Genomic DNA, 24,745 nt, shown 5'->3' with positions numbered 1-24,745 from the left:
TTATTTTTAAAATATACATTAAATATGTAAATATTATTAAAATAAAAAATAATAAACTAAAAAAATAATTAAAATTCAAAAAGCATTATATTTAAAATAAAATTAAAAAGAATTGGAATAAATTTTCATTCTTTTATCTAATTTAAAGTTTAATTATCATTTAGTTTTATTTATTTTTATAATTAAATTTATTTTTCAAAAAGTTATTTACAAATCAAATTATATATATATATATATATATATATATATATTACTTTATTTTTAGATATATATTAAAATATATGAAAACATAATAAATAAACAAAAAAAATTTAAAAATATATTTAAAATTTAAAAATCATATACTTTAAATAAATTAGATAAAGTTATAATACAATGAATAATTTTTCAATTTAAAGTTTAAGTATTTTTTAATTTAATTTAATTTATATAAAACGGATTGTAAAATCTGTTTCTTACAAAACCAAAAAAAAAGCAAAATGAATTGTGAAATTTGTTTCTTAAAATCTTGAAACGGATTCTGTCATCGTTTTGGCATACATAGAATTGATATTCTTTGAGGGTGCAGAGGCCTACAACAAAAGCAGATTCGCTGACTGGGTGCAAGAGTGCAGTGCAGTTGATTTTTTTTTACTATTTTTTCTCTTTCTTCATTTAAGGGTAAAATTGAGAATAAAGAAAGTTTTGGAGGTACAGGAGAAATGCTTTGGGGTGTAGGGAGAAGCTCCCTTGAATCAATGTCCTCAAACATTTTTTTTTTTGAACCCGAACCTTTTGGTAAAGCCCAATGTACTTGTGGTGTTAATGGATTTAAACTTCTTAAATAAGTTAATATAAATATCCTCTAACATTATTGAAATTTCATTATAACTCGTTTTTTATAAATTCAAAGGTAATATAAATGATAAAAATTAATTAATTAATTATTGGGCTTAATTGCGATTAAATGATAAAATTAACAAATTTATCCTTTTACAATCATTTGATACTATTTTTAATTATATTTTACTCATTTATCTTCTTTATAAATACAATAGGTTAACTATGTTTTTAGTCCGCTCAATTATTAAACAATTTTAAGGGGTATGAGAAATTTCATAAAATGTATTTCACTTGATTTAGTTTTGATATTAAAGGAAGAAAGGAAGAATCACACTTCTTATGAAAGGTTTTAACATTCGAATTTTGAAGGTTAAGAAAGCGGCGTAGAAGAATTTAGAGAATAAAAGACACACCCAAACAGTTTGAAATCATGATTTTTGCAAGTGAGGTTAATTTGCATAAAGGTTTCATTATTTTGAATGTTTGTGTTTGGTGAGTGCATTTAGGGTTATGTTTGTTTGAGTTTGTTCTAATTGAATGCTAATCGAAAATGTAGGGTTCAAAAGGAAGAGGGAATCGATTCAGTCATTTTAAGGATAATTTGAGTCTCAAAGGCCAAAAGGAACTTTAGAAACCTAGATCACCCACACTCTTATTCTTTCTGGTTGTCACTTTATCCACCTGGAAGTTAAGTCTAATGACAAATAAGTTGACATTCTATTGGTAAATGTTAGATTAAGTTTTGTCATGTTTGTCTTTGTTATTTGCAATTTTCTTATTGCATCAACTAATACCAAATTGCAGAGTATAATGGGAAAGTTTAAAACGTTTGTGTTTCACTACCTATTCATGCTTATTTTTTGTATTTTTATCTTTATGTATTTAGAAGTGGTAGGTGATGACTTTGTTTTCTCATTGACATTATATTAAATTGAATAGAAAATTAATTTTGAATAGAAATTTTGTAACTTTTACTTATCGACATTAAGTTTGTAAATCTCACAAGTTGAATTTCTTAATGTTGAAATTGAATACAAAATTAAAAAACAATACATCTAAATTATACTATACTTAATTTAGTTTTGAAAATAAATCTAATTTAGACCATTAATCTAATTCAGTTTTAAAGTTGAGATAGACAAATTTGGCAGACAAATGGATCCTTGACAATCAAGGTATCAAATATAATTTAAAAAAGCATATACTAATACCTAAATTTTCTCTATTTTACAAAGTTAATTTCTTGAATTCACCACAACAATCTTAAGAATAAATAAGAAGATTGTACTATATGAAAATTGCAATGCAGTCGATCATTGAATGATTAAAATCAAAATTAAAACCACGGGTAAACCCAAAGATTCACCCTGAAAATAAATCACTCTTCACCAACATTAACTAATGGGGAATGATATTTTAATAAAGAAAATTTTAATAAATTTTGACAATCCTTTATCTTTTCTTCAACTAAAGTGAAAAACTTAATTAAAAATATAAAAATTAAAAATTAAAAGTTCAATATCTTTGGTGTAAAAAATAATGTCAAATTTATCAAAATTTTCTTTTTGTCAAACTATAATTTTTGTTAACTATTTCATATTCAACTAACAAAATTTGTTATCCTCTCTAACTTCAACATTTGCATGTTCCGTGGCCTCAATTTGTCCCATCTATCAACAACAAGCCTCACAGCAGCGACATGACGACAACTAGCGATAGTAGGGTCTCTTCCTGAAAAGACCCTCGATCTGGGTAGATGTTGGAGAAGAATCCTCTCTAGTAGAGATTTGGGAGAGAAGCTGTGCTCGGGAAGAAGATGAAATGGAAAATCATTTTATCTTTTTAAATTAAATAATCTACTACGTGTTTGAAATAAAATATTGATCTAGCACTCTGTTTGCCAAGTCAAAAAAATATTAACTCCATTAACAATTAAGACTTATCTCATAACTTTTGAAAGGATGAGGATCTAATTAGAGTAAAGATCAAGAAAAAGACTAAAACCAAAATCGTTTAATAATTAAGAGACTAAAAACATTAGTTAACCCATACAAATAATTATATATATTTTTCATTCAAAAATGCACTTAAGCACTAAGAAATCATCAAAAACAAAACGCCAAAAGACAAATAGTTGTAACATTTAAAATCCATAATGAACAACTAAAATACGAGTAAGCCATGAATTCCAAAAAAAATAAAATTTGGAGACCAACACAATAAGCGTGAGCTTAAAAATTACAATGTCCTCTAAAACCTCAATGTTTTCATCAAACACAAATCATTAACAGTAACACAGTCTAAAAGTTTTGAACCTAATATTGAAAATATTGAAAGTTGATGTAAGAGCAGAAGCAAAGATGTAATATTGAAAAGGTAGATTATTACAGGTATCTTTCCCTCTATATGGTTCGTAGGAAGGAGGACCCTTACGTATCTTACAACATATGTTATTAACAACCATTTAATTAATTTAATATAATCTAAAAAGTTCTTCTTCAACTTTTAATCAATAATAATAGGAGTTCAACTTAAAACTGTGTATGAAGAAAAAAATATCAATTCTTTTAATAAAATCTTTTAATATCTGCAAAGTGAAAGACTCTCAAGTTGGCCCAGAGATAAAAAGATCGTAATAATATTATGGTAATATAAGATGACTCTACGAGTACTATTCATTGTTCTGTTTCCTATTCTAAACCTGAATTTCTATTTGATACTATTTTCTAAGATATAAACCTGAACCACCATCACCGTTACTTCCACCTCCCCAATCACAGTAAAAGCTTTCCTTCTTGGAAAATTTTGAATTTTGTATTATTAGAACCCCACCTGCTGCCTCCATAACCAAGAGTCCTGCCTTTCATTGTTGAAATTGTGTCGTCTCTTTTTATATGAACCTCGACCCAGACCACGTCTTCGTTCACTAGGATGTTCGTCCCGATTTCCATTGTTTCTATACTCACCACGTCCTAAATAAGGACATAAATTTAGATTAAAAAAATGCAAAATCGTACAGATTAGATAACTAGACAAAATAATGTAATTAGTTCAACCTCCAATTAGAATATATGAAGAAATAAAAAACTATAACTAAATTCAAAAACTAAATCAACATACCTGTCCTGCAAACAGGAGTAGAAGATCGATCCCTATCATAAGAGTGAACTCTTCTACCAACCTCACTATTTGAACCACCATCCCATCCACTGCCCACAGATGGTGGCCCAGCCGAGCCACCAGTTGCGGAGCAAGGCATTGGTACCATAGCAGCAACCGATGTAATGGAGGGGACTGAATCTTGCTTGGGGTCATCAATATACCTTTGAAAGTGTGCTACAAGCCTATCGATGTCCTGAAACATCTTTTTTCTGAACATGAATCCTTTTGGGTAGAGGCCAATATACTCGTGGTGTGGATTTTGACTTCTTAAATAAGTAATATAAATGTGCCAGGATGCTCGTGGGAGATGCCAAAACTATAGGCAATGCGCATAGGATACTCAGCTTTCTCCATCCTCAGAAGTTTATCAACCTCTGATCTTGTACCTTTTCGAAATTTGCGATAGATTAGCATTGTCTTTAAGTGAGCCACCAACGGATCTACATATCTGTCCACAACCTAAGCAACAACCAGCGGAGGGAAGGAGTTAGCCATATAATCATAAGCAAAACATACACAAAATTTTGGGAACTTTACCTCATCTAAGTCCTCGAAAGTGTCGTCTCCAATTTTTAGTGTCTTCCCCATTCGCAGCAAGCTTATAAAGTCCTTGTGTTTCTTCCCACCTTCGACTATATCCTTATGTGCATATACTCCATCACTAGTTTTAAGAGTTAAAGTAAGATATGAAGGTCCCAGTGAACTAGGACGGATAATACTTTCTCCAGTATCTTTGTCAGACAAGAACTGCATAAAGGCAAAGGCATAGTTAAGCTAGCAACATATTAAACATTAAATATTTTATAAAGAAATAAAACTAATTAAGATTTTTTTTTTCAGAAACTACTTGAAACAAAATTGCGTGCCAAATTCCAAGTTCATCACACTATGAACCCACACAAATTTTAAGTAGAAACCAATGGATTTATTTCGATATGCGATCTCTAAAGACCAACAGTCAAACAAGCAAAGTTCATTTATTCTTCAAGACAAGAAGCCGTCAATGAACTTATAGAATAAAATAAGGAAATATCACTATGAAGTCATTAAAGAAAATTGTCACCAAAAACAAAAATCTAACTTCTGCCTAACAAGACATGTCCGGAGGTGCAACACAACCAAAACAATCTCACAACATCAAAAGATCATTCTAATAAGATCAATAAAATACAAAATTTAACAAAAATAAGCTAAGCAACAAACCTCCATTGCTTCATCTGCAGTTATGTTCTGAAAGCGTGGATGGACAATCATCCTTGGCTTGAAATGCTTCTTTGCAAGTTCCTTTTGTTTTTGAGCTTTGTCTTGATCACTCTGAAAGCAACTCCTATCTTCATGGTAATAGGGGTCAATATCACGGTTATTCTGTAACCGATTAATTCTCATTTCACTGTCTTTACAAACAAGGAAGACTTGATGTCTATTCTTTTGAATTGACTTGATTTTACAAGTGAGCATGTCACCTTCCTGTAGCCTATCAGATAATTCCATTACATCTCTCCAGTCATCTATATAGTCTTCCTTCATGAGGATTCCAGTAATTCCAGATTCAAGCCCACATATTGCTTTATGAGCATGTACTCTTAGAACTGTAGCTTGCACAGTTTTACCTTCAGCCAAGCTCTCTTCAGTCTCACCTGAAATCATATGTAATTCCTCAACCTGACTTGGTTCTTTATATTGATTGCGCCAATCCTGAAACCCTTGAATTAATTCTCTTCTCATGTCATATAAAGTTTGAATTTTGTTCTGACGTCTTGTACCGGAAGCATATCTATCAATATTAAGATTTTTCAAATAAATAGGCCGGTCTCTCACATGCTCAATGGCCATCTCGAGCGCATCATCATCATTTTCATCACCTGTTCCATTTTCTTCATATATATATATTTGGCCAACTCTTGTGCAAGGATATAAGATTCAGGATGAATTCTTGTATCATCCAGCAAATCAATAAAGTGGTTGCGGCCAGCTGCCAACCCACTTCGCCGAACACGCAAGGAACCAACCGCATTGACAAATACCTTTTTACCAAGTTTATGTTCTGTGAGAAAGTTTTTCCGTGAAAAAATGGCACCAGCCCTTACCAAAGATCTATGCAAGGATACGGCCTTCCTCGGACCAAGCCCGGAAATAAATTGTAATGGAGCAAATAACCATTCATGACTTATTGCTAAATTAATGTCTAATCCAACCTGGTTGGTCACATCTACCATGACCTGCTCAACCATAGCAAATTTCTCATCTTGGTTGAGAAAACTCTCTAAAGGGCTCAATTTCCATGACATGATTTCCTTTCTAGGTCCACACAATGTTGCAACCATTGCCAATGGATTCTGGAGATAACGACCAAGAGCAACAGCACGCCTCACTATACCTATTAAAGTAAAAAAACCATAAGCTTATGCCTATGAATGCAAGAAAAATAGCATGAACATGGGATTCCTAAAATAAATAACAAACCAAAGAATCAAAACAATATTTACCTGGCTGTGAAGGAAGTTGGTCTGAGGAAATTTGACAATTTTCATAAAGACGTGGAAGAGATTCATCTCCATAGACAACGCTGACCCCATCCATTTCATGTCCAACATCTCTAGGGTTTTCCTCAACCATCTTAAAAATAACCTGACAAAAGTAGAGCAAACAATGGTAACACCCACCATATCACAAGAGCCTTTTCCCACTACATGGAGATGAATACATGAATCAAACAACCTATAATCATATTAAATAACTTAGAACAATACGAACTAACGACACCATTACTCAAGCTATTTATTACAGCTTAAATGAAACTATCATAAAAAATCAACATACCCATGAGTTGCAGATGTCCAATTTAATTCAATAAAAAAGTTCATTCTACAAGTTGCATGCTTTATAGGGCCACGGGATGAGGAGGAGGATATTCTAGCAGTGTATTTAAGAGAAAAAAATAAAAGGCATATTATAAAGAATTGAAATCACAAAGTGCATAATCTGTAAGAGGGGGCAGTATGGCAATTAAAATAGGATTGACAACTGATCACTTCCATTCCATGTAAGGTTAGGCGACTAGAATGAAATGGTACAAGAACTCAAACAATGCAGGGATAGGTATTAATCCTTCAAACAATTTCATCAACACGCACATAGACATAGAAACCAAGATGCTCACCTCATATATATCTTCCTTCAATCGGGTGCAAGACAAGTTAACTGCTCCTAAAACAACAACATGTGGTTGGTGATCTGTCATAAACTTCAACACTCGCTCCTGGTCATTCTTCTTCCGTTGTTGGTCATTAACATTCTGTGACCTAAAAGTAAGAGACCCGGTGTAGAGGACATCTAACACTTCTCCTGATGAATCTAACATGACAAAAGTTGTTTGTGGCTTTCCAGTGCCCCAACAGCATGCCATAACCCTTGGAGCAGCCTCATCATCTAAGCCAAGATCATTTTCCTTCTGTTGATAAGGTCCTACAGAAACCTTATTCCATAATGCTTTCCCATACTCCATACGTAACCAATTCTTTGCTTTACTTGCCAATACACCTCTTGCTTCTTTTTCCATTGATGATAAAAGGAATCGAAAAATGGCATCATGCAGTATCAACTTCCTCTGTTCGTTCCACAGTTGAGCAGATCTGCTAACACTGTCACTAATATAATAATCATTGAACTGATCTATCAACTTATTAAGATACTCCTCAGGCAACTTAATAGTAACTTGAAGGAGTTTCTCCTCTTCTGCCTTCTGTATAAGGAGCCATTGCAAATCTTCAAACTTAGACAATGGCTTCTCCCGCAGCCACTTCACCCCAGCAAACTGATGGAAAGAATCTATTACTTTATTTCCATCAGTAGTAGGACAAGTTGACACAACTGCATGGTCAAGAAAGTGGCTACGAACATGTTTCGTAATGCTAGGCTCACAACTTATCTCAACAGCTGCCTGAAACAAAATAAACAAATAGATCAAACAAGGGCTCCCTTAGAATGATTAAGAACAAAGTTACATATACATACCATGTGCCTGCCACATTTAAGCACTTCTTCAGGAGTATCATAAATAGCACACGTGAAGTTAGAAGCCATCTCCTCAGGTGTTTCCTTTGGATCTTCCAACTCTTGCTACAAGGCATGGAGAACAAAATCTTTAGTATTGGGTCAAAACAAACAGCAGTTCCAAATCAAAGCATACTTACCAGTTCAACTACAGTTAGACGTAATCCAAGTTGCTCAGGACTACACCCGAACCTGCTCGCAACCTCCCACAGACCTGCCTTAATGAAAGTGCTATACATGGACTTCCTTTTCGGCCTCTTGTATTGCCCTTCACCAACACCAGCTTCACCTGGTGGGAAATGCAAGTTGAACTTGGAGTCAACATCATCAACCTCCCTCTTGGTCTCTGCTTCCTTCAGTGATCTCATGACTGATTCAAACAATTGACGATTCAAGTTTAGTCTCGTTTCATCATACACGCGACGGGACTCTTCTTCAAACCGTCTACTATAATATGACTCGAGAGCACTCTTCCGCTTCTGAAGAAGCAACCACTTCTTGTCCAAGTCCTGAAGAGCCCAAAGAACCTACACGTGCACGATGAATCCATAGCAAAATTTTAACAAAATTACCAATGACGCATAATAGTATCAAAAGACTACAAAAATCAAAGTTCACAGACCTTGTGCCATTTCAGAGTAGGTGTCTTGTCATTCTCGTCAACAGCTTCAGGTTGCTCCAGGTCTTTTATTAGGCTTGAGCATTCCTCCTTCCGATACATAGCAATAAAAGGGATCTAAAGACAAATTTTCACCTTATGAAAATGAAGATATCATAAAACTAACAATAGATGCAAAAAACTCACGGAGCATATTTTACTGACATCTAACTTTTGCACATGATACAGTTCCAAAAATCTGATAATATCATCCTTGTTGATCGGTAGGTCATCCTTTTCATTATTTTTAGAGTTTGGGACCTTCTTGTAAATCCAAGGGACAGCTCCATTTCCAAGTTGATTAACTATCCATTGACTCTCTTGTTCTATACTACTTCCATCCAATGGCGGGTCACCAGTACTTTCATTTGATATCTAAACAATAAAAAATAGAATAAAAAAACATTTCATCACACAAAAATACTTTTCATTAATCAGGAAATTTTGAACTTCCACAAAGAACCCTGATGACCTGCATTCTCTCTGGAATATCAAGCTTCCTAATTTGGTCATCCTGCTCTGTCATATATTTCTCAGACACAACAATAGGCTCAAATTCATCTTCAAGTTTAGTCTCTCTGTATTCACTCATTTCAAGATTTTTCTGGCGATTCAGAATTAACTCATCTGGATCTCCAAATAATTCTTGAGCTTCTTGCAGAGCTAAGGAAGAAACTGCTGGAGCCTGCCTACTTTCCTTCTTCCTCAACTTCCTATGCCTTAGAATGCCGTAACAGATCGTTAGAACATCAGATAATTGATTCCTAATTTTAAACAACAATAAAAAATATAAAATACCTCATAGGAGTTTCATTCTCATAAACTTCTTCTTCCTCCACAATGAAGTCAGCCATTTCATCCTCTTCTCCGGTTTCAGCATCCTCTTCAGCAATGTCCTCAAACAGAACTCCTGTAATTCATGAGAGGCATAATAAGTGATTGGGGTTATTGGAGCATGTATGAATGAGCATGTGTTACCTTTTGGCATACAAAATGTAATTCCACATGAAGTGTTTTGAATTTATTATACCAACTACAACGCCAAAAACATTCACTGAGAAACCAGAATACATGAGGACAATATTTTAAGTAAAATGGACTGTTTACTATTTTACCAGTAACATATGAGGAAATATTTAAATAACTTCAATACTATTTTGGTAGTTTTAGTTTCAAAAAACATTTTACACTTTCAAAGTAAACTCTTTCTATCAAAAGTGGTCTTCAAAGTCAAAATCTCCATGATCTGTGTGAAAAGTAATCTTCCAAAAACAATAAAGTACAGCCACTGAAAAACCAAAAGCATAAACCGCCATAACCAGAACATACCTTCATCATCACCAAATAAGCTGTTTTTAAGCTTCTCCTCAGCCGTTAGTCCAACTTTACCACTTCCAACAAAATCCTCCGCATCAGACAGCCCAGAGGGCTCCTCCTCAGTGCTCCTCCGGCCTTTTTTCAGTCGCTTGAACTTTGTGCTCTTCTTAGGAATTATAAAAAAAATAATAAAATTTGTACACAAGTTATAGTAATGATCCACTAAATTCAAACACTAATAAAAAAATTAAAATATATATTTATATATATAAAAAGTTCAGAACCTTCCGGCGGTGAATATGTATATTGTTGTCCTCCAACAACTCATAATCATCTTCGTCAAGGACATACTCTTCCCTAAAATAGTGACATTAGTTCGTTAAATATCTATAATGAAATAAGACCACTAGTATCAATGTTTTAATTTTTAAACAAGAAATACGGACAAAAGCAGACAATCAATTTGTTTTTTCAATCCTTTGCCTGTCTCCCACTAGAGGGGTACAGAATGAATTAAGCGGTAGCAGAGAGAAAAAGGCAAAAACAAGCCTATGTGCATGGAACTTCTAAATGTATGATTTATGTAGTTTAAAAAACAGAGGAAAGGTTTTGTAAAAGGAATGCAAGAGTAATTATCAAATATATCCATTTTAATTAAAGTTATTTATTTATTATCAGACATTCCGTTTTCTTCACTAAACATACAAATACATCAACTTCAATCACAAGCATAGGTGAAAGAACATGAGGACAGAAAACTAACCTTTTCTTCCTCTTTTTCTTCTTCTGTCGCTCATCATCACTGTCTGCTTTCTCTTCTTGAACTTGTTCCTCTTCATCCTCAATGTCATCCACAATAAATCCATCATTTTCATACCCATCCTGCCCTTCTGAAGTTAGAAGGTAAAGAAAGTGTATTAGAAAAATAAGATGATATTGAATAAAGGCCATCGAAGATAATTCTGTTCACATAATTAGTTCCATAAAATAAGACAGCATCAAATAGATCACAATTATATAACAAGCAAAAAAACAAAAAACATAAAAATCAAACAAGAACAAAGCTAAACTCTCAACCGGCAATTGAATGACACCACAAACGGGACTATACCATAAAACTCTGATACCATTTGAACAAACAAAACTCTAAAATGAGCATCACCCTGAACCACTGAACTGCACTCAGAAGTGTGTCTACCACACCTTAGCTCATACAAACACTGTCACAAACCAAGACTAAACTTCGAAAAATGTGAGGGAAGGGCACGGATTAATGATACAACACACGTAAAAGATAAAGACTTATGATTCACAAGCTAACTAGAATTCCATGCTCTCAAACATCGGAATACGAAAAAAATATTGAACAACCAAAGGATAGGGTTCACCTTCTTCGTCTGAGATTGCCATAACGAACTAATAAAAAGATAGAGTAAACGAGACGGAAGGAAGGCAACTGCTATCAAACAGAAATCAATGCAAGAACAAAAGAATGAAAAGACGAGGGTCTTCTCCGCTATATTTATAGTATTGGTTTGTAATAATAGGTGTGAGATTATAAATTATAATAATTAAGAAAATAGATAAATAATATCAAATATTTATTTTAAGTACAAGATAGAATATTTTCTTGATTATATAATTTAAGAATTATTTTTATTTAAATATTTCTTAAAAAATTTAAAAAAACATATATTAATTATTTAATTTTAAAAAATATTAAAAAAATTATGATAAAAGATATAATGATTTATTAATTATTTATTGTATTTAAAAAAAATTAAAAGTAAGATTAGTGAATAATTATTTGATTAAAAAGATATTAGATAAGATCTAGCGAATAATTACTTGATTAAAAAGATATTAGATAAGATTTGGTACATAATTATTTGACTAAAAAGATATTAGATAATGTTAGATATTAAAAAATATTTGTAAAAATTAATATATTATTAAAAATTGTGAGACATTCTTAGATTAGATAACGTCAGAAATTTTGAGATCTCTTTAAATATTATAGACATAATATCTTGTGTTTTCTATTACTACAAAAAATAAAATAAAAAAAGTGAAAAAGAAAGTTAACTTATTATTGTTATTTGTTATCTCAAAGTATAAGTTGATTATTTGATCAAGTATATTTAGAGATGATAAATAAATATGTTTTCGTGGATATTATTCGAACTCGTCTCCGTTTTGATGAAAAATTTCTGCATTGACTAGATATGGGTATGGACACGAGGAATTCCTGACTTTTTCAATTGTGTATAGGGATAGATATAGGGATGTACATATCCCTGCCATAATACCCGTTCCCATTTAAATTATTAAAATATTTATAATTAATTAAGTAACCCTATATATATATATATATATATATATATATAATTTTTATTTTTCTAATTATTTGGTTTGTCCCGTCCCCGTTTAAATTATTAAAATATTCACAATTAATTAAGTAACTCTATATATATACATACTTTCTATTTTTTATTTCTTCTAATTATTTGGTTTGTCATGAAACTCATTCGCATCTCCACTATATTTTTCATCTTATCATAACTTTTATCTAATTATGTTAAAATGATGTATGTTAATTACAAATTTTTTATGTTTCACATTTAAATATTTCTATTATTTTTTAGTATTTTTATTTATTGTATATTTTCCTCTCACATGAGAATGTTTAATACTCCCAATTTAAATGTTTAATAGCACAAATCTTTCATTTACTAGATAATATAAAAAAATTCTTTACTTATTATTATTAATTTTTGTTTCATTTGAAGAACTCTTTTGTTTTACTAAAACAATTTTTGTTATTTCTCAACCATTGAGTATATATATTGATATTTGAAAAATTTTCTTAGACCTCTAAGGTAATTTTCATGTTAATTATACATTGGTTTTCCTTTGTTTGATTTCTTTTGATAATTTCTCAAATTGTTTCTAAACATTTGTTAATTTTTTAATATTTTTATTTTTTGTTTATTTTCATCATATAGAATACTATTTCAATATATTTTATCTAGTTATTTTTTATTTCTAACACATTATCAACAATACTGTAATTTTTTACTATAATTGTGTAAATAATTTTTATTTACTACAATATAAAAATTTAATGTAATTGTCATGAATTTTTTTTATCATCATCAACACATATTGGAGTTTAAAAGATACAATATCTATGTTAAAATTTTATTATTATATTTATTATTTGTTCCTTACTTTGATCAAGGGATGTATTATAAATTTTATTAGTATATAAAAAATAGATTTATTAGAATTTAAAAAACTGAAGTAAATAAACATTTAAAATATATTTTAATTTGAATATGTTTTTTTACTTTTATATTTTTTTTTAAATATTTAGAAATTTTCTCAACTAGGTTTCATTAATGTGTGCAAATTTAATAAATGTTTTGGTTCTCATTAAATTTTATTTGGTATTATAATCTAAAATGTAAACAATTATAATTTATTTCAAAATATTTGATATCCAAGAAACAATCATCCTCTTAATATTGAATATTTGATAATATTATGTTTTCTTTACCATATTTTTTTATTATTTTATAAAAATTAATTAAAATTAATATTGAAGTAGTAAGAAAATGGATACGGGTATGAGTACGAGATGATACCCGTTACCCGGTGGGGATGGGATAAAAGTTTGATACCCGTTAGGTTTGGATATGAGGATGTGGATGAATTTTTTCTATGGGGGTGGGCATGGGATAGCGAAACTCGTCTCCGCCCCACCCCATTGGCATCCCTAAGTATATGTTGCTTTTAGGGATGACAAATAAACTCGTTTCCATGCATATTATTTGAGCTCGTCTCCACGTTTTGATGTGAAATCTTGTATTGACTTGGTATGGATAATATCCTATATTTTCAATTCGATATAGAGATGGGTATAGGTATGTACATATTTGCATCGTCCCCACCCACCATAATGGCCGTCCTTGTCCACTCTCGTCATAATACATGTCCCCGACCATCCTATCTTTATTTAAATTTTTAAAATACTCGTAACTTATTAAGTAACCAAATATATATATATATATATATATAGAGAGAGAGAGAGAGAAAGAGAGAGAGAGAAATATACATATATACATAGATAGATAAATAAATATGCATATATTGATAACTAGATATACATATATGGATAGATAGATAGCTAAATATTGAAGATACTTTTTATCATGAAATGTGTAGTTATGTTCAAATAATATATGTCAATTAATGTGATTGCCATGAATTTTTTTTATCACTATCGAACATATATTGAAGTTAAAACATAATAAATATATGTTAAATTTAAATTATTATTAGTTCAATCTTTGTTCTTATGTGTGATTTTGCTAGAATGGTGTATTTTAATTTTTATCAATGTATAAAAAAAAATATTTCATTATAATTGAAAGAATGGAAGTAAAGAAACATTTAAATTATTTTTCATTTGACTATCTATTTTTCTTTTATAATTTTTTAAAAAACACTTTCAAATTTTAGAGTTAAATATGTTTTTAATTCCTCAATTTTCAGTGAAAAATTGGAATTAGTCTATATTTGAAACTTTGATCCAATTTAGTTCTCAAACTCTAGCAATGCGTGAATTTAGTTCTCATAACCAAATTTTGTTAAGTTTATTTGATGTTTCGCATTTGAAACATCAAATAAACTTCACAAAATTTGGTTAAAATGACTAAATCTATGAATTTCAAAAGGAACTAATTCCAATTTTGAGTGAAAGTTAAGCAACCAAAAACATATTTAATCATAAATTTTATCATTTAAGCTCCATTAACGTTGTAGATTTAATAAATGTTTTGGTTCGTATCAATTTTTAGTTGGTACTCTAATTTGAAAGGTATATAATTATAATTTCTTTCTAAATATTTAATAATGTGTACCACATTGAATATTTGTTAATACTATGTTTCTTTCGTTGTAATTTTTTATTATTTTATAAAAATTAATTAATTGATATTAAAATAGGAAGAGAGAGGGTATGGACACAAGTACGAGTATATGTTTATTTTATTCGGTGAAGATAATGAGACAAAACTTGATATTCGTTGAGTTTGTATATGGCAATTAAGATGATTTTTTTCTTTGGGATAAATATGAGATATAAAAATCAATGATTAATTATTTATTTTATTTAAAAAATAAGATTTGATAAATAATTATTTGATTAAAAAGATATTAGATTTAGTTAAATATTAAAAGATATTTTTTAATATTAATATATTATTAAAATTATAAGATATTTTTAAATATTATCAAATATTACGAGGTATCTTTAAATATTTTAGACACGATATCTTATCTGCTTTCTGTTACTCCTTTGATGCCAAGTATAATACAAGAAATAAGACAAAAACAAAAGTAAAAAAAAAAAAACTTATCATTAACCATGTAATAAATGAATTAATTTAAAATAAAATTATTTGTTATTCCAATTATAACTTGATGATATGAATGAGTATATGTGTTGGTTCATTTGCTTCAGATTTATATTATGCGTTAGTATTTTTCTAATTCAAATTGTTTAATTATTATATCTTTATTACTATTTTTTATCTTTTTTATTTTATTTTCCCTTGACTCTTTCCATTTTCTTTTTTGGTACTACATTCTTCGTCTTCTTTTTCTTTTAAAGGAATGTTAAACAGCCTTTAATATGAACGCATGAGAAGTAAATGTTTAGCAAATTTTAGTTTTCTTACTTCTAAGAATGTGTTTCACCAGAGATATTAATTAGGGAAATAAAAAAAAGCATGGACCTTTATGAGAAAATAGATAAGATGGCAACAATATCCTACATAACAGACAAACAATAGGAATAATGAAGCGTGGTTGGAAGGAATACATTTAAAAATTAAGAAAAATCTTAATCAAGTCTAAGGTTATATTGTTACATGTGAAAAACAAGAAGTAGAAGGTTAACCGAACACATTAAATGTTGATGTTGTTACTTAATGTTTCTTAACTCATCTACCAAAAAGCTATAACATGAAAGATATATAGGTTAAATTTTCATGGCAATAAATCAATGATTTCTTTATATTTGAGACTGAAAGAAAAATTTGAAAGCCTAATCAATTACTATTAGGCATTGCATATGTTTTCATTAGTATAACTAATTACTATTAGATAGTACATGTCTTTTCATTAATTATAATTACTATTAGATAGTTATTTTTTTTAAAATTAAAATAACTATTTAATCAATTTTAATATATTTTAAATTTAACTGTTTTTTTTCTAATTTCACCGGTTTTATAAAATTTAACTATTTTTTAATTATAAAACTACCTATAAAATAAATAAAAAGCATTTACAGTAAAGTCATTAAAATTATTTATATATAATTTCATAATTAAAATGATAACAATGATAATAATAATATTATTATTATTATTTATTATTATCATAAAAAAGTGTACGTAACATATATTTTCATTAGTATAAATAATGATATTAAAATTGATATAAAAAGTGTGGTAAAAGTTTTACATTCCCAGCATAAAAGAAAAAAATATGACATATTTTTTTCGGAAACATTATTTTGACTCCCTACTCTTAACTCACTTTTGACACCGGGACACGTGTCAAACGCACAGCAGTGCAGTTATTTAATTTTTTTTTCCACAAAATGGTGTCACGTGCGGGTGGTTGGAGAAAAAGGAACAAGACCAATTGTCGAGTGAAGTGAAAAGTGAAGGTTTGGTTTTGAGAGGGAAAAAACGACAAAACAGCGAAGTGTTCGCCGATGGGAAAAGAAGTCACAGGAAACATCATCGTCGACACATCATCGTCGTGAAGTGAAGGCTGCCGGAGAATAGAACCTGGTCTGTGCGTATTGAAGTTCTCAGGTGGGTATCGTTTGTCCTTCCATTTCTGGGTTGTGTGAGTATGTTTGTAAAGGTGTGGCCTTTCCCGGTGGATGTAATTGTGGAGGAGGTTGTGGTTGTTGTTTGTGAGTTAACAGCTGTGTTTTTTTTTGTTCCGTTTGCGTCGTTGCAGAATGCAGAGGAGAATCGTGGAGAGGATTTGGTAAAGGTTGGGCCTTTCGCATAAAGACGGAGAAGAAGGTGGAGGATTTAGTTGGAGCACCAATGCGACACATTTCTTCATCTCTTTGCAACCAGGTTCTGATTTTGTTTTACAATCTTATTGTGATTATTGAAGAAATCGAATTTGCAGCCATGTTGAATTTTTACTTAGAAAGATTGTTTGTCACGGTTTTGTATCCTAAAATGTGGTGTCTATGTAGTGTGATTTATGTATGGGGTTATAGTTTTATGTTTTTGAAACACACGGTCCAAATTGTGTCATTTTTATTTAAGTTTTATTTGTACATTCTAAGTCAAATAGTGATGTTTGTTGTGATTTTCCTTTTGTGTGTACGTGTGATTTGTTTTGTTTAGTTCCAAATGCATTGGCTATGATTGAATATGTCCATTTTGTTATATGGTTATTGGCCATGTTTGAATATGTTCATTTGGTTGTTGTAATAATTGGATATGTGAACTTTTAATAATTGTTGTGGTTAATTGTTTTAAAATTTTTGTGTGACTAAATACGAATTGTTTTCCATTGGGCAGTGATATTTGGTGTTATTGAATTCAAGTGTTTGAATTCATGGCTCTTACCAATGCAATTAATGATAAGGTTGGTTGAATATTGTATTGGTTTTTGTTGTGTGCTTGATGTACCAATTATTGGGAATTTGGTTGTTTATACATTGTTTATGTTTGTGGTGTATGATAGGCTCGGCTGCGTACTTTCTGTTATACAAAGTACATTGTGGAAATGAACGGGTTTATCTTGGATAGGCACCGTGCAAAGATTAGAGACACACCATTCAAATGGTGTTTGCATATGGATAAAGCGTTACCTATTTGCAACCCACTTATGTTAGAGTTGGTTAAGCGTTGGTTTTCTGTAAACAGTTCTTTTCGTATCATGCAACGATCTGTCCCTTTAACCATAGGTGACATTTGTATGTGTTTAGGATTAGGCGTTGGTGGAATAGATGTACAATTTGATAGGAACGTGTGCGGTAGTGTGGGTTCACTTTTGAGAGGTCAATTGATAACAAGTGACAATGTTATTGAGAAGATGAAGTTGTTGGTAGGGAGCGAGGTTGATGATGTGGATAATGTATGTTGTATGTATCTCTTTGTTTGTTTCGCCGTACTATATTTTCCAAGGAATTCAAAAAACGTCTGTAATATTCCTTGTAGTATTTAAGACAATATAGACGGTTTGTCAAAGTACAATTGGGCGAAAGCAGTACATAGTTATTTGGTTAGGAGCATTGGTCGGGCATTTTTGGCATTAGGTCAACGTGAGATCTGCTTGAGCGGTTCAGCTATAGTGTTACAAGTAAGCATTTGTATTATATATGTTTAAGTTACCTTTTCATTGTATATTTAATCATTTAATGGAGTTTGTGTTTTTGTTGCAGCTATGGGCTGTTGAACGACTCAGTTTATGTGGCCCACATAGAGATTTTGTTTTCCCAAGAATTCTCAGCTGGCCGGATGTAACCTTCAAGACAAGAAGGATTGAGATGCATTTTGTAGATACCCAAGTAATGAAATTGAACTGCTGTTTCAATTTAATGTTATGATGTGGTTGTCATTGATTAAAATTATTGTGTAATGTGTTTTGTGATTCAGATAATTTGGGATTGGAGTTTGAAAGAAGAGGATTATGGGAATGAGTTAATTCGTGCAGCTTTGACTTTTGGTGAGGGTAGTGACGCTCATGATCAAGATGAAGATGAAAGGTCAATTTCTAAGAAAGCTTTGTTGAAAAGGTTGAAAAGGCATGGAAAAAGCATACGCAAGATGAAGAAGCGAATATCATTCCTCCATGAAAAGATAATGTCCGCTAGTAATGTTGCAGAGGAAGATAATGGTGAAGATGTTGATGCAGAATGTGATGTAGCTGAAGATGGAGAAGGTGCTGATGAGCAAAGTGAAGGTGTTCAAAAGGTTGATTTAACAGGTGATGTGTCTGTTAATGAAGAAGAAATGGCGAAAGGGATAGACTTGAATTGTGCAGCAGATTTTGGTGGCAGCAACGACTTGTCTGCGGGTGCAGTTGTCATCCCATGTGTTTCATTCCAGCCACCTTCTGCTGCCATGAAAGTGGACTTATTGAAGCTGTACAATAGTGTTACTTATTACGGTGTCCTCTTTTACTTAATTAGGTAATTTATTTGTGAAATATTAATATTTGTTTTTATGTAATACTAATTGTTTTTTGTTAATGGTAGGGTTGTCTGTAATATAAATGGTCAGATATTGGGAACCTCTGAATGTAATGGTTTTGGTCCAGCGATGAAAGTTGACAACATGATAATTTTACTTACACTTACACCGATTATTTTGCTAGTGTTGATTTGAGTTTGACGAAAGCAGTACATGTTTATGTAGGCTGTCCTTTTTGCTGCAAGCACGATGATGTATTGTGAACGACGTTTGTTTGGGCATGTTAAGAGAATTGCTTTCAATCCTTTATATGCAGTAAACATTGTACATTAATTTGTGAACTTTTTTTACAAAAGCTAATGGTATGCCCTTGTGTTTTTGTACCTAAGTGGGAAGTAATGCTAATATAGCTAGAAACTTGTCATCGGATTATTGTAACCAATTTATTAACGAACCATAACAATCAAACCAATTCAAAAAGGATAAATTTCATATCAAAAATTCAAAGTGAGGACTTAAACGAATATACATGGAAAGTTGTCATTCAAATTTTGTAATCGGTTCTACGTTAGTAACCAAAAAGTTATATGGGCGGTTAAACAAATATACATGGACAGTTGTCAAACATATTTTCTTATCAGTTCACCATTACCTTAGTTCCAAAAAACTTATATGGGGAGTTAAAGGAATATAGATGGTAAGTTGTTACAAAACTTTTGTAATAAGTTCAAATATAAGTCAATTACAATAAAACTTATGTGTGAAGTTAAACCAATATACATGGAGTGTTGTCATACAAATTTTGTAATAAGTTTACCTAAAAGTTACAAAAAATTTATGTGTGGACTTAAACGATTATACATGGAAACTTGTCGAACAAATTGTGTTCACCAATAACTGAGTTCAAAAAAAATTACGTCTGGAGTTAAACGAATAAACATGGAGAGTTGTGACACACATTTTATAATAAGTTGACATAAAGTGAAGTTCCAAATAAATTATGAGTGGAGTTAAACGATTATAGATGGAGACTAGTCATGCAAATTTTGTAATAAGTTCACCTATAAGTAACATCCATAAAAACTTATATGGGGAGTTCAAAGACTATACATGGAAATTTGTCATCCAAATTTTGTAATGACTTCACCTAAAAGTAAGTTCCAAAATACTTATACGGGGGAGTGAAAGGAATATAGATGGGAAGTAGTTACAAAACTTTTGTAATAAGTTCGAATATAAGTCAGTTACAAAAAACTTATGTGTGGAGTTAAACCAATGTACATGGAGTGTTGTCATACAAATTTTGTAATAAGTTCACTTAATAATTACAAAAAAGTTATGTGTGGACTTAAACGATTATACATGGAAACTTGTCGAACAATTTGTGTTCACCAATAACTGAGTTCCAAAAAAATTACGTGTGGAGTTCAACAAATAAACATGGAGAGTTGTCACACACATTGTATAATAAGTTGACATAAAGTGAAGTTCCAAATAAAGTTATATGGGGAGTTAAGGGACTATACATGGAAAGTTGTCATGCAAATTTTGTAACAACTTCACCTATAAGTAACATCCAAAAAAACTTATATGGAGAGTTAAAGGACTATACATGGAAATTTGTCATGCAAATTTTGTAATGACTTGACCTAAAAGTAAGTTACAAAAAAGTTATGTGTGGAGTTAAAGGAATATAGATGGGAAGTTGTTACAAAACTTTTGAAATAAGTTCGAATATAAGTCAGTTACAAAAAACTTATGTGTGGAGTTAAACCAATATAAATGGAGTGTTGTCAGACAAATTTTGTAATAAGTTCACCTAATAGTTACAAAAAAGTTATGTGTGGACTTCAACGATTATAGATGGAAAATTATCGAACAATTTCTGTTCACCAATAACTGAGTTCCAAAAAAATTACGTGTGGAGTTCAACGAATAAACATGGACAGTTGTCACACACATTTCATAATAAGTTGACATAAACTGAAGTTCCAAAAAAAATTATATGGGGACTCAAGGGACTATACATGGAAAGTTGTCATGCAAATTTTGTAACAACTTCACCTATAAGCAAGTTACAAGAAACTTATATGAGGAGTTAAAGGACCATACATGAAAAGTTGTCATGCAAACTTTGTAACAACTTCACCTATAAGTAAGTTAGAAGAAACTTATATGGGGAGTTAAAGGACTATACATGAAAAGTTGTCATGCAAATTTTGTAACAACTTCACCTATAAGTAAGTTAGAAGAAACTTATATGGGGAGTTAAAGGACTATACATGGAAATTTGTCATGCAAATTTTGTAACAACTTCACCTATAAGTAAGTCACAAGAAAGTTATATGGGGAGTTAAAGGAATATAGATGGAAAGTTGTCGGAAAACTTTTGTACTTACTTCAAATATAATTCAGTTACAAAAAAGTTATGTCTGGACTTAACCCAATGTACATGGAGACTTGTCATACAAAATTTGGAATAAGTTCATGTATAAGTGACTTACACAAAAGTTATGTGTGGACTTAAACGAATATACATGGAGACTTGTCATACAAATTTTGTATTAAGTTCACTTGTACGTAACTTACAAAAAAAAGTCATATGTGGACTTAAACGAATATACATGGGGACTTGCACTTAGTTCTTTTGTAAGCATTTCTTTAAATGCAGTAACCAATTTCGCTACCTTACTTCTACACTCATGAATCATACATGGATGGTACTGGCTAATTTTTTTTTATATTATTTTAATTGACCTAAGAACATAGCCAACTTAAATTTACAAATAATGTAATAATGCTTCATTACTGGATAAAAATGTCAACATTTTCCTGTCCAACCACAAGTGGGGAGTTACACTTCAGTAACTGAGAACTTGGACCTAAATTTTTTAACACCAAATAATGTATGTAACTGACTTTGCCGTAAGAACATTTGTAACATACTGTCACTGACTTTGCCTTATCCCTAAAACATGCTGAAGTCCATAAAGTCATTCAGTTCTCACCAAACACAGTATATATGGGCACCAATGTAAAGTACTTCAAACATAACAAAAATAATATTAGTATGGTCAACAGAATTCACCAACTGAAGCCTAATTAAAGGAAACAACGTTGGACACTACAAAAGGACACAACAAATGACCACACACTTCGCCAATAACAACAAAATAAAAGTCAACAATGAATGTCTTTGCAACCATTACATTCAAAACAAATTCAACCCATTGTAAGAAGCTTCGTCTTCCTTCTACTACCAAAACCCGCAAATGGCGTCCTTATTGCACGACTTTTTATTCGCTTTCGAGGTTGGGACTTCATACGGTCATACATGTTGCTTTGTTGTCCAACATCAACATCATCAACACCAGAATCATCACCTTCAACATCACATGCAGGGTCAGTAACGGTGTAATCAACACCAACATCACCCTCCTCCTCATCATTACCATCATCATGCTGATCATCTTTACTGTCACCCTCCGTACGGTTATGTTCTTCCTTTTTTGCAACCATATCCTCCAAATGAGACAAAACAGCTTCCAAATCAGCAATCTCACGTTCTTCATTCTCTACAAGACGTTTTAGCTCTTCATTCTCCTTATCAATTGATCTGTTGTATGAAGTCCCAAAAGTTTGGAATGCTTCTCTCACAAACTCATAACCAAGTTCTTCGTTACACACCACAACCTCATTAACAGCCTGTGAACAACAAAAACAAGTTAACAAAAACTAAAAAATAACAGTATTTAACTAAAATATTATAACTTCTCCACACTAACCAATTCTTTATCAAAGGAACTTTTAACTAATTTGTCACCAACTTTAATATTCATCTAGTGCAACAATCGTGGGAACTTTGATTTGCCGCAATTAAACGTTGCGTTGCAAACAAATATATGATCAAATGACCACAACTGAAACAATAAAAATGAATTATCCACAACAAAATGTCCAACTACTATGTAATTACTGAACATGAAAATGAAACAACGAAACTTTACCTGCAACATATACACACATCCAAATACATGAATGTGACTTGTATTTGATTCATACTTCAACGCCCTTGAAGCACTGCATAAGCTACCAACCAAATAGTCGTACACTAAGTTGCCCCAATTGTATTTACCTATACTTTGCAAGTCATCCACTAACTTAAAAATTTTGGGGAACACAATCCCGTCTCTATTTGGCAACAGGAACTCAGATATGCCTAACAATATATAAAGGCTGGTAAACAATTCTATACTACCACCATCATTGTCATATTCCAAAAGAAACTCATAAATCCTTTTAACATGAACTTTCCCACTACAAAATAACTTCCTACAGTCACTATCTTCATCATCGTCACTTATATCAATTTTTTCACCCAAGACCCAAAGACCCAATCCTAAACAAACATCTAACAAATTAAATTCAACTACTTCCCTACCAATAGCAAAACCACCCCTCCTTTCAACCCATCTATAACATAACATAGGTAACAAATTGCGACTTATCTTAACAAAATGGTTTAACGACATAAACCATCAAAATGGTGTGCGTGCAATTGACTTTCATTGTTTCACACTTAACTTTTCATTCAAACTTCCAACATATTTGGCTTTGCAAGAATGCCGGAAAAACATTTGTGTAAACAAACAATTGTGTTACATCATACCATATTATCATTAACATACACAATACACAAAGGATTTTCAAACACATAACCAAACCTACCTTCACATCCTCAATCAATAGGCCCGCGTTATGCTCTTTACTGCCCATATTCAATAACTGAAAGGCAAATGGAACGAGATTTATGTTGCAGCAATGAAAACAGAAATCCCCCCAAGTGTTTGTCACCGCCGCCAACCTATCAAAAAATTGACAACATCAAATGCAACAAAATTACATCCACATCTAAATCAATACCTGAATTGCAACGAATAGCACAAATGGTAATGGGGTTCGCCAAACTTCAATTTTTCGGATCCTTCAAACGAAAACGTTATTTCGTTCTTCAAAACCACAAACCTTACCCTCGTTGGCCGCCTTCCTCCGGTAGATGCAACCCTGATTCAAATTGTCGTCTACCCAATTGCTTCTGCGTGAACGTTTACATTCATATCTCCTTTCACGCCTTTCTGTCCTTTCTCAAACCCTCTTTCCAATTCTTCTGCAACTATTTGATTTCGCGATCTCGTTTTCGACCATTCTCTGGACATGCCAATTTTTTTTCCTTCCACTTAAGCACGTCATGTGCATTTATTGCAAAAAAAATTAAACGTTAAATTTTTTTTATTACATTAATGCTGATCCTTTGACACGTGTCCTCTTAATGCTAATCGTTTGACACGTGTCCCGGTGTCAAAAGTGAGTTAAGAGTAGGGAGTCAAAATAACGTTTCCGTATTTTTTTTTCAACACTACATAATAAATATATTAATAGAGGACTATCCCATGACTAAAAAAAAGTAAAAACTTGAGGAGGAGCCTTTGAC

The 24,745-nt window shown here is 31.4% G+C and overlaps 2 protein-coding genes across 2 annotated transcripts; both read right to left on the bottom strand.

Moving 5' to 3' along the window:
- Nucleotides 1-3,444: 3,444 nt before the first annotated feature.
- On the bottom strand, nucleotides 3,445-11,491 carry LOC114183694 (transcription elongation factor SPT6 homolog). The gene is given in 19 exon segments (XM_085671254.1): nucleotides 3,445-3,671; nucleotides 3,673-3,794; nucleotides 3,943-4,263; nucleotides 4,266-4,443; nucleotides 4,522-4,731; nucleotides 5,188-5,871; nucleotides 5,874-6,361; nucleotides 6,471-6,612; nucleotides 7,145-7,924; nucleotides 7,999-8,103; nucleotides 8,178-8,564; nucleotides 8,660-8,773; nucleotides 8,861-9,070; nucleotides 9,168-9,414; nucleotides 9,494-9,605; nucleotides 10,025-10,178; nucleotides 10,297-10,369; nucleotides 10,776-10,902; nucleotides 11,401-11,491. Coding segments are annotated over 19 exon segments (4,551 nt in total). The 5' UTR covers nucleotides 11,423-11,491; the 3' UTR covers nucleotides 3,445-3,596.
- A 10,837-nt stretch (nucleotides 11,492-22,328) lies between these two features.
- LOC114194871 (uncharacterized) lies at nucleotides 22,329-24,459 on the bottom strand. Its single transcript, XM_085671398.1, has 4 exons — nucleotides 24,285-24,459; nucleotides 23,262-24,118; nucleotides 23,040-23,174; nucleotides 22,329-22,959 (listed from the first exon to the last, which is right to left on the bottom strand). Exons 3-4 carry the CDS (start codon nucleotides 23,091-23,093, stop codon nucleotides 22,477-22,479), a joined length of 537 nt encoding a protein of 178 aa, XP_085527524.1. The 5' UTR covers nucleotides 23,094-23,174; nucleotides 23,262-24,118; nucleotides 24,285-24,459; the 3' UTR covers nucleotides 22,329-22,476.
- Between the last annotated feature and the right edge of the window lie 286 nt (nucleotides 24,460-24,745).

Source organism: Vigna unguiculata, chromosome 1 (genome assembly GCF_037176805.1).
Source record: "Vigna unguiculata cultivar grain cowpea cultivar isolate G323 ecotype 2 chromosome 1, ASM3717680v1, whole genome shotgun sequence".
Lineage (NCBI taxonomy): Eukaryota > Viridiplantae > Streptophyta > Magnoliopsida > Fabales > Fabaceae > Vigna > Vigna unguiculata.
The sequence above is the reverse complement of the archived record's forward strand: the minus strand, read 5'-3'. Positions and strand labels throughout refer to the sequence as shown.

Bases quoted from the DNA above. Each gene is read 5' to 3' on its own strand.
- LOC114194871 (XM_085671398.1), bottom strand. From the start codon at position 23,093: ATGAATATTAAAGTTGGTGACAAATTAGTTAAAAGTTCCTTTGATAAA. The intron at 22,960-23,039 runs GTTAGTGTGGAG...TGTTGTTCACAG, and splicing joins GTTCCTTTGATAAAGAATTG to GCTGTTAATGAGGTTGTGGT.